This window comes from Gossypium hirsutum, chromosome D12, assembly GCF_007990345.1.
Source record: "Gossypium hirsutum isolate 1008001.06 chromosome D12, Gossypium_hirsutum_v2.1, whole genome shotgun sequence".
In the NCBI taxonomy this organism is placed as follows: domain Eukaryota; kingdom Viridiplantae; phylum Streptophyta; class Magnoliopsida; order Malvales; family Malvaceae; genus Gossypium; species Gossypium hirsutum.
This window is the reverse complement of record NC_053448.1, coordinates 40492258-40502483: the sequence shown is the minus strand read 5'-3', so window position 1 is coordinate 40502483 and position 10226 is coordinate 40492258. Positions and strand designations below refer to the sequence as shown.

Below are 10226 nucleotides of genomic sequence, written 5' to 3'. Positions count from 1 at the left end.
TACAAAACATAAGAATCAGCTAGCCAAACCAAATGTAGTGGCCCATTTTTGCTCGGGGCCCATATGACCCAAACCCAACCAACCCAAAAATAAATAAAAGACCATAGTCCATTCAAACAAGCCCACAATGGCCCAAAAATTAACCCTAAACCCAATGGCCCACAATGGCTAACGCTTTGGCTACATTGGCTTCCATGGTCAAAGTAAATAAATAAGAGGATGTGAAGCCTATCCAAATGAGCATTTATGAGGCTCTAGCCCACTGTTGTAACATTGACGAAGAAGAAGAAAAAGACGACCACCCTTGGTATCAAGACATATTGCGATACGTGAAAAATTGTGAATACCTAGACCAAGCAACTGAGAATGACAAGAGAACGTTGAGGAGGCTGGCTAGTGACTACGTCTTAAATGGAAGAATCCTATACAAAAGAGGAAAGGATCAGGTGCTGCTAAGATACGTGGATGCTATTGAGGCTAAGCAAATCTTAGAAGAGATCCACGATGGTGTCTGCGGAACACACGCTAATGGTTTCACAATTGTCAGGCAGATCATGAGATTTGGATATTATTGGTCTACCATGGAAGGAGACTGCATCAAGTATGCTGAGAAATTCCATAAGTGCCAGATTTACGGAGACAAGATCCATGTGCCTTCACCTCTCCATGTCATGACTTCTCCATGGCCATTCTCAATGTGGGGCATGGATGCAACTAGGCCAATCTCGCCAAAGGCTTCGAATGGGCATCGGTTCATCTTCGTAGTCATCGACTACTTCACCAAGTGAGTAGAGGATGCTTCTTATGCCAACGTCACAAAGTCAGCAGTTAGTAAATTCTTAAAAAAGGAGATCATATGTCGGTATGGGATGCCATAAAGAATTATATTTGACAACGCTTTGAATTTAAATAATAGAACGACAACGGAGGTCTGCAATCAATTCAAGATCAAGCACCACAACTCATCGCCATATCGCCCAAAAATGAATGGCGCAGTGGAAGCAGCTAATAAGAACATCAAGAAGATTGTGGGGAAAATGACAGAGACTTATAAAGATTGGCATGAGAAGTTACCATTTGCCCTTTATGCTTATCGAGCGTCTGTCAGAACCTCTACCGGGGCAACTCCTTTCTCATTGGTCTATGGAATAGAGGTGGTTTTGCCCATCGAAGTTGAGATTCCTTCCCTCCGAGTTTTATCAGAATTGAAACTAGATGAAGCAGAATGGATTCAATCCCGATATGATCAGCTAAACTTGATTGAAGAAAAGAGGTTAAGAGCTATCCGTCATGGTCAAATGTACCAGAAACGAATGATACGAACTTACAATAAGAAAGTTCGTCCTAGGGAATTCCATGAAGGGGATTTGGTGCTAAAGAAGATCCTTCCTATACAAAAAGACTTCAGAGGAAAGTGGATGCTAAACTGGGAGGGACCTTATATAGTAAAGAAGGCATTTTCTGGAAGAGCGTTGATTTTGACTGAGATAGATGGAAAATGCCTGCCTAATCCTGTGAATTCGGATTCAGTGAAGAAGTACTTCGCCTAAAAAAAAGGAGAGGCCAAGGTAAAAACCCGCAAATGGTGCCTTGATACCAAAAGGGTTTTGAATTGAAAACCCAAGAATGAGCAATTCAAATTTTTTTATCAAAGTTGGGGCATGCGGTAGTCTTGTCCTCTTTGAATTAATAAGAAGGAGAGATGCTACATCTTGAGGCATCAACAAAGTCTTCTAGGACTTCTAAACACATAATAAGTTCAAAAGGGTCCTCAAGAAATTTAGGGCAGAGAAGCACTTGCTACGATATATAGGGAACCTATTTCCATTTTATTCATTTTTTGTATTTTTTGACAAAATACGCCATCTTGATTAATTTATTTTCATTTTGTATTCTAGCAAAATTTGCTATCTTGATTTGATTCATTCATTTCGAGCTTTGCTCTCGACAAAATTTCATCTTGTCTATTTTGATAATCTTTTTCGAACATTTTTCATTGAAATAACGATTAATGGACTGATAATATTCAAGCAGATGGAGTTCTGCATATTACTCTGGAAGCTTCTAAATAGTACGAGGACCTGAAACAGGGCTATTGTTTAGAACTAACCAACTTAAGGGTTAGAAGCATTAGAGAAAGAATAGTCTAAATTGCGACTATTTTTTTGGTTTTTTTGTCAAAGATACCGGCTGAACGAGAAGGCATTAGTGATAGAACCTTGATAAACAGCGAGTAATGACAACCTAAGCATTAAAAGAGGATCATTCTCGAAAAATGACATTATACATTCATGCAAATATCATTCAATGTAAATATCATTCATACACATCTGGTTAGGAAATTTTGATTCATTTTAATCATGATATCCTAAACACTAAGCATAAATAGGTCCACAAAATATATTCTACAGGTCATGTTCCCTAGAGAACAGATCAGAAACCACAAATCCTACCTCCCTGAAGTTGTAGTGGAGCGAATTAAAACCACAGATCTTGTCTTCTTGAGTTTGCAGCGAAGCAGATCGAATACACCAGCCTCGCCTCCCTGAGTTTACAGCGGAGCAAACTGAAGATAGCAGATCTTGTCTTCCTGTATTAGCAGTGAAACAGATCGAAGACACCAGCCTCGCCTCCTTGAGCTTGCAGCGGAGCAGACTGAAGATAGCAGACATTGCCTTCCTGTACTGACAGCGAAGCAGATCAAAGACACCAGCCTTGCCTTCTTGTACTGACAGCGGAGCAGACTGAAGAGAGCAGATCTTGCCTTCCTGTACTGACAGCGAAGCAGATTGAAGACACCATAGTTTGCAGCAAAGCAGATTAAAGATAGCAAATCTTATTTCCCTAAAGTTGCAGTAAAACAGATTAAAGCTATAAATAATAGATCTCATCTCTCTGAAGTTGCAGTAGAGCAGATCATATAAAATTTTCTCTCTGAAGTTGCAGTAGAGCAGGTTGAAGTAGCAAACCTTACCCCCATGACGTTGCAGTGGGGCAAGTTGAAGATACAAAACCTAACTCCCTGAAGTTGCAGTGGAGCAAATTAAAACTATAAATCCTATACCTCTGAAGTTGCAGTAGGTCGGATTAAACCTACCACAACAAGTCTTATCTCTCTAACGTTGTAGTGGAGGAGACTAAGACCATAAATCTCATCCCCCTGAAGTTGCTGCAAAGAAGATTGAAGCTACAAGTCGTATCTTTCTGAAGTGCAGTGGAGTGGATTGAAGCAACAAGACGCAATGGACTAGAAGGAGGCTACTTGAAGAAGAGAAGCACCCAAGAAAGTCAAGACTCGGCGACACCGGGCAAAATTGGTCCCTTTTGATGTCTTTGCTCTATTCTCGTTACATGACAACGAGTAAAGAGGGGCAGCTGTAGTGGCCCATTTTTTCCCAGGACCCATATGACCTAAACCCAACCAACCCAAAAATAAATAAAAGACCACAGTCTATTCAAACAAGCCCACAATGGCCCAAAAATTAACCCTAAACCCAATCACAAACAGGCCCAAAAATTAAAAACCTAGCCCAAACAGCATTAACATTTTTAGCAGAAATGAGCAAAAAAAAAACCCTAAGGCGCCGCATGCCAAGACCACCAGTGCCACACGCCACCGCCGCCGCTCACCTATCGCTAGCCCTCCATGCGCGTCTGACACCACCTGCAACACGCAAAAGAATAAGACAACAAACACAATCCAAATTGCAAACGATAAAAAAATAGAAGTTTAGGGGTTATAAAAATCGGCTATATAAGCCGAACACAAACATTGTAGTTTTTTCTAGCCTTTTTTACGAATATTAAGAAATAAAAAGAAAAAACTTAAGGTGAAATTTTGTTTTCTCTGTTAAAGTATTAAATTTAAATCTGTTTTTTTTTTCTCTTTTGCATTCTTTTTATTTCTTTTCATATATTTAAAAATAAAAATAAAAAGCAAAAAAAAAGAACTTACATGGGCGTAGCGGTCTCATTGCCGGAGTCCCTTTCTCCGTCACCGGAGCTGAGTTTTAAAAAGGGGACGAGGAAGGCCTTTCTTTTCCTTTCCTGTTTTGGTGGGCACGGGCTAAAAAACCCCTTTTTCGCATGACTCCAGCCACCGTCCTTGATGGCGCCGCGGTGAAATTGCAGTGGTCTGACGGTGGGGTTCTAAGGCTAGGCTTGGGACCCTAGCAGAGAAAATGGGGAAGCCTTTTAGTTTTTTTAAAAGAAACAGCAGAATGAGAAAAAAAAACATTTGGCTCCTTTAAGAGACGCAAAACGGCGTCGTTTGGGGCCTGCTTCAGTGGCTTCAAAACAGCGCCGTATAGGACCATCCGTGTGCACGACCTGACCCGCCAGGGAGGATCCGGGCGTTTTCCTTTAAGGGGATATTTGCGCAATAGATCCTTCCCCCTTTGCGGTTTACCTCAATGCGATCTTTTGGTTTTGCTAATTTCAGCCACAATGTTGTGTTTCTGTTTCGATTTGGTCTTTGGACCATGCGCAGGCACCAGTATTACGAACGACGTCGTTTTGAGCCAAATAAAAAGGGGGTTATTTTTGCAATCAGCCCCTTCGATTTTGATTCAAATCTTAATGGCGTCCTTCTTTTTTTTAATTTGCCCATGTAATTTTGTTGCCATTTCATTTTAACCCTTGCGAAATGGCACACTTCAAGGTCTGGGGATAATTTCCCATTTAGGCCTTGTATCTTTGCGCGCGTTTCGTTTTGGCCCAGGTTTTTTTTTCTTCTTAAATTTTCCCTTTTGATTTTATTTTGTTTCTAATTCGGTCCCGGGTCTTTTTATTATTATTATTTATTTTAAAAAAACTGCTTACTTTTATTTATTCTATTTAATCCTTAAAAAAAACACAATCAAATGCCTTGTTAACTTGGTTTATTTATTTAACACTTACACTATTTTGTTTTCATATTTTTGTTTATTATTCATTATTTTTTATTTTCGTTTGTTGCCTTTTTTTTATCAATTTCATTACATATCTATATTTTAATAATCCTCATTATTATGATTGTTTATATTGTCATTATTATTATTGTTCCTTATATTATTATTTGTATTATTATTGTCTTTGTTCATGTATGTTAATATTGTGATTCGTTACTATTAATGCCATGTTCTTTTATATTTTGCAATATCATATTCTTATTATTTGGATATACTATCGTTACGAGTCATTTATAACCTTTTCGTACATATTAAACAATTTCTTTTAAAGCATAATCAAATAAATTACGCGCATATTAATAGATATTTCATCGACTTTCAACCATTGTTCAAAAAAGGAAAAAGTTTCAAAATAAGGTAATATTTCGCGTTTTTGGGATTCGAGAAATTGTACCCTAACTTACTGGGTCTCAATTTTCTCGTTAAACCTAAATAACAAAATATCCTTTTAAATTTCCAAACACATAAAATTTTAATAAAAATCAAAGGCAAACTCATTCTTGAGGGTCCAATGTCGCGTCCTAACTTACGGGATGTGACATATTGTTATTGCCGGACAAGTGGACCTTTGCTGCTTAACTCAAGCGTTTTTTTTAATTAACATTAATTAAGAAGAGATCGTGTCCTAACTTACTAGGCATGATCCCTTTTTTAAATCCAAGATAGCTAAATATCTTTTAAATAAGTAAATTTTTTGCATTCATTCGCGCATCGGGAATTTAAGACATTGTGTCCTAACTTACTGGATCTAATTCTTTTTCTCGATTAACGCGAAATATGCCTTCTTTCCCGAAAATTTTCAACATTTCAATAAAGGATCGTATTTTAAATCTCTTTAAATTTTTCAATCTTCGACACTAAGACATTAATTAATCAACTAGGTACCAATTTTAGACGCTATGAGGGTGCTAATCATTCCTCGTACGTAACCGATTCCCGAACCCGTTTTTCTAAATTTCGTGGACCAAAATTGTTATTTTAATAAAATTAAATCGTTTATTAAATACAACCACTTTTTAAGGTGGTCCGATCGCACCTTATCAAAAAAAATTGGTGACAACTCCCGTTTTCGTTTTCATTTTCAAAATCCAAGTCGACCCCGTTTTTCAAAAAAAATGGTGTCAACACCAAATATGTCCAAACAAAACATGTCTAAAGAATTAAAATTTCACTTTGGAGCCTCAAAAAATTTTCAAGTGTCTAAAAAGTCCTAATATTGACTATATAGAACGATAAAAACTTTAAAAATATTAACTCTGCCATACAATAAATGATCATTTTTTAACCAGTAAATATTGAATCTATTTCAATTTGGCGTTATTTAATTCTTTTTAATAGTACAGGGACTATTGATCTACTTAACAGTAGAGGGACTAATTTGATCAAGTCCCTATAATAGAGGGACCTCTCAGGTACTTTCACCAGTATTTCAGCTATGATTGTTTCCACTGTACTAGAAGAAATCTAAAATGTATTGTATAGAATTAAGACATGTAACTTACAGAAGTGATGTTCTTTCATTTCTGAGATCAGAGATTTGTTTAATATTTGCAGAAACATAAGCTTTCGCAGAATCGAAGCCCGTAAAACTCAGATGGACAAACATTTACAATTAATTATCTCGTCATTTGAAGTCAGTTTAGGTATGGAAGAACTCACCATCATTCCTCCACCATTTCCTGCATTGCTAACATCGACGACTACTGTGCTACGCCCCTTCCCTATCACATAGATGCTTTTCCCAACGGCAACAAGTTTACAGGGCGGTCTTGTAAGTAAGGGTGAAAGCCTCCCTATAGCCACCCACTCCCGAAGATCTTTTTCCCACATCATTAACCTTGTTCCAGAACTCTCATCCAACACGTAAAGTGTATCATCTACTACAACTGCAGGCCCTTGCCAGCCTGATACCATGTCAGCATCTGCATGTTGCCAAGTTCCACTTGATGGTTCATAAACTACTGCATAAACTTGAGAAGTTACAGCGGATCGGCCACAGCGGATATAGATTTTCTCACCCAATACGAAAGAATCTTCGATTTCGGGAACAATGTTTCCGTCTGAGTGAGAAGTCCAATTGTTTGTGCAAGGATCATACGTGTCCCAAGAATGTGGAACACTTGAGTTTAAACCCAATCCACCAATTGCATATATTTTCTGGCCGAGAACTTCACACGCAAAGTAGCATCTGAGCACATAAAAACACATAAAGTATCCTCTTTAACAAGCAAGCAAAAACGGAGAAAGCAAACACTACCATTATATCAGTAACAATGCCATACATATATACACACATAAGTATTTGCAATTCATCTTTGCTTAAACTACCGTGAAACCTTAACATCTTCTGTTATAACACATAACAATGCCATATATATAGACACATAAGTATTTGCAATTCATCTTTGCTTAACCTATCGTGCAACCTCCGTTATAACGCGTAACAATGCCATATACATGTACACTCATAAGTATTTGTACTTCATTTTTGCTTAAACTACCATGCAATCTTAGCATCGTCAAGAAGAACAGAAGAAAGTATATTACCTTGCAGTTGATAAGGGATTAGCTTCAGTCCAAGAGTTTTTCGAAGCATCGTAACAGTAGGTCTCATCAGTAGCATCTTCAGACCATCGGCAGCCACCCATCAAGTAAAGTCTCTTCCCCAACACTTCAAAACCTACACCTTTTCTTAGCAAGCTGCGAGACGGAAGCTCCCGCATTTGCTTCCAAGATCTTCTCGAAGAATTGGGATCCAATACATAACAGCAAACCTGCTCAAACTTGTCTCGACATAAAGCATAAATCCAAGTTTCATCTAAATTATGCTTTTTACGATGAGCATGCAACCCTTCACCGTGCACCAAATCCCTCCATCTCCTAGAAACAAACTTCAGGACAGTATAATATTCTCGAGGGACTCTAGCCAAGCATAAAAGCGCGATATCATCGGGAAGTCCATGTATCAGTGGTTCTTGCGGTTGTCTCATTCGACTGATACCTTCTGATCCACCTTCTGGATTCTCTATTTCAATAGAAACCTCTTGCATCACAATCTGTAATTAATAAAAAAGAGTTTAATGACAATTTTACAGCATAAATTTCCTAAATTGCAATTAGATAATCATATAGATAAATACAATTGACTCCTGTAAATTCAAAAGTAAATCACAAACTGTCATCCAAGTCAAAATCTCATTTTAAACCCCAATCAAAAAATTGTTTCTAGATTTCGATTTATGAAAAAGTATTCAAAAATTAGAGCTAGAATTCATATTGTAAGGGACCTTAAAAAATCAAGGAGCCAAATATTAACAGAAAAATAAAAGAAAATAATAATTTCTTCTCCAAACTTTAACGGAAAATATACATGCCAACATCAAAAATCGAGATCAATCATTCATTAAATATAAATCTACCAAATTTTCTAAGCTAATTATATGAAAAAAAACTGGCTTAAGAAAATTGAACATAAATCTCCAAAAATGGAGATAGAAAATCGCTGCAAATAAACATTTGAATGAAAAAAAAATTGAGGTAATGATAAAATAGATGAATATATAAGAAAAATATATAAAAATTAAGGGGGGAAATAGAGAGAAAATGCTGACCTGGGATTATCGGATCAGGTTAATAGCTTGAATAACTGGAAGTGAGGGAAATCGACGAAAAAGGGATTTAGGAATTGTCTGAAACCAGTAATTTTATTTCCGATTTCTATTAAATGGAAAATTTTGTTTTCCGAATTAAAAGATTACTTTTGGAGTGGGTTTAGATAGGTCTAATTATGAATTGCATCCCTCTACTTTGTTAAAACTAATAAGTTAGTCCCTTTTTAAAAAAAGGGTAAACTACTTTATAGGTCACCCACTATGGTTTTTTTTTGTCACCAAACTATGAGAAGTTACAAAATAGTCAACCAACTATGAAAAGTTACAAAATGATTACCCAACTATTTAATTTTGTCTTTTTTGGTCACTGGCTGACTAACGTAACAAAGTGGAAACACAACAAAATACAAGATAGTTGGGTGACCGAAAAAGACAAAATTGAATAGTAATTGGGTGGTCATTTTATACTTCTAATAGTTGGATGATAAAAAAAACCATAATTAAGTGACTATTAATACAATTTACCCAAAAAATAAGTTAGTCCCTTTATTTTGTATATCCTCGTAGTTTATCAAAATACTGTCAAATATTATAATTAAATTCTCGACCTAGAAATAAACAATTTCATAATTTACATGCAATGAATTACAAAAAAAAAAGTGATTTATCAATTTATATGCAATGAATTAACAAAAATCAGCAATTTAATTTTATTTTGTTAGGCTCGAAAATATCTAGAAGGGATGAATTGATATTTTAAAATTCTTAAATATTATTTCAAAATTAAAAAGAAAAAAAAAGGAGAGAATAACTTGAATATTTCGATCTATAATGGTTCGACCACAGTTGCTTATCTCCACTACTTTGATAAACCTCAACCCATGAATTACCAATTCATTATACTTGAATTCTTACCTTTCATCTCTAAATTATCTTTACGAAATGATAAAATATGGTAAAACCTATACCAAAAGTTGGTTCACGTAGGAATAGGCGCAGTAGTGCATGAAAAAGTGCACATAGAATACCAAAAAGAGTTATTCATGTTCAAGCAAGTTTCGACAACACCATTGTTATTGTTACAGATGTACGGGATTGGTAATCTCTTGGTCCTCCGTCGGCACTTGTGGATTCAATGGTACAAAAAAGAGGACCCCTTTTGCTACAAAATGTATAACTTTTACAAGTCTTATCTTTTACACAAAGCTAAGGTAGAACATTCCCCCTACTTTTTGTGACTAAACTAGAACCATCTAGCTTTTACAAAATACAACTGCAACCCTTAATAAATTACTTAAGGTTTTATACCTCAACAACCTTAAGTATCTTTTAGCAAGTACAAAGAAAAAATGTAAACAATGGAGACCTCGTAAAGGTGTGTGTTTACAAGTGTTAAATTCTCTCAAAGAATTGAAATTAGAATGATAAATAGATTTCATAATAAACACTTAAAGAGATATATAAAAGAGAAAATGAAGAAAAAAAGAATTCGAGGCTTTTCTCTTGATTTCAATATTTGGATGTTCTTTGCTTATGGTTTCAAGTGCTCTTGACTTGAATATATACCATCTAACAAATTTTTGGACATTTGGAGCCGTCAAAAGAATTTTATTTCGTGCATTTAATGTAACCTGAAACAATATGTCTCGAGATAATACATATAAAC

General features: G+C 36.0%; 1 protein-coding gene across 1 annotated transcript; it reads right to left on the bottom strand.

Moving 5' to 3' along the window:
• Positions 1-6403: 6403 nt before the first annotated feature.
• Positions 6404-8671, bottom strand: LOC107943224 (F-box/kelch-repeat protein SKIP4). The gene is made up of 3 exons (XM_016876967.2): positions 8561-8671; positions 7497-8005; positions 6404-7137 (listed from the first exon to the last, which is right to left on the bottom strand). The coding sequence occupies exons 2-3, from the start codon at positions 7997-7999 to the stop codon at positions 6540-6542; spliced, it is 1101 nt and encodes a 366-aa protein (XP_016732456.1). The 5' UTR covers positions 8000-8005; positions 8561-8671; the 3' UTR covers positions 6404-6539.
• Between the last annotated feature and the right edge of the window lie 1555 nt (positions 8672-10226).

Coding starts and splice junctions, on each gene's coding strand:
- LOC107943224 (XM_016876967.2), bottom strand. CDS start 7,999: ATGCAAGAGGTTTCTATTGAAATAGAGAATCCAGAAGGTGGATCAGAA. Junction 7,138..7,496: donor AATCCCTTATCAACTGCAAG/GTAATATACTTT, acceptor TTATGTGCTCAG/ATGCTACTTTGCGTGTGAAG.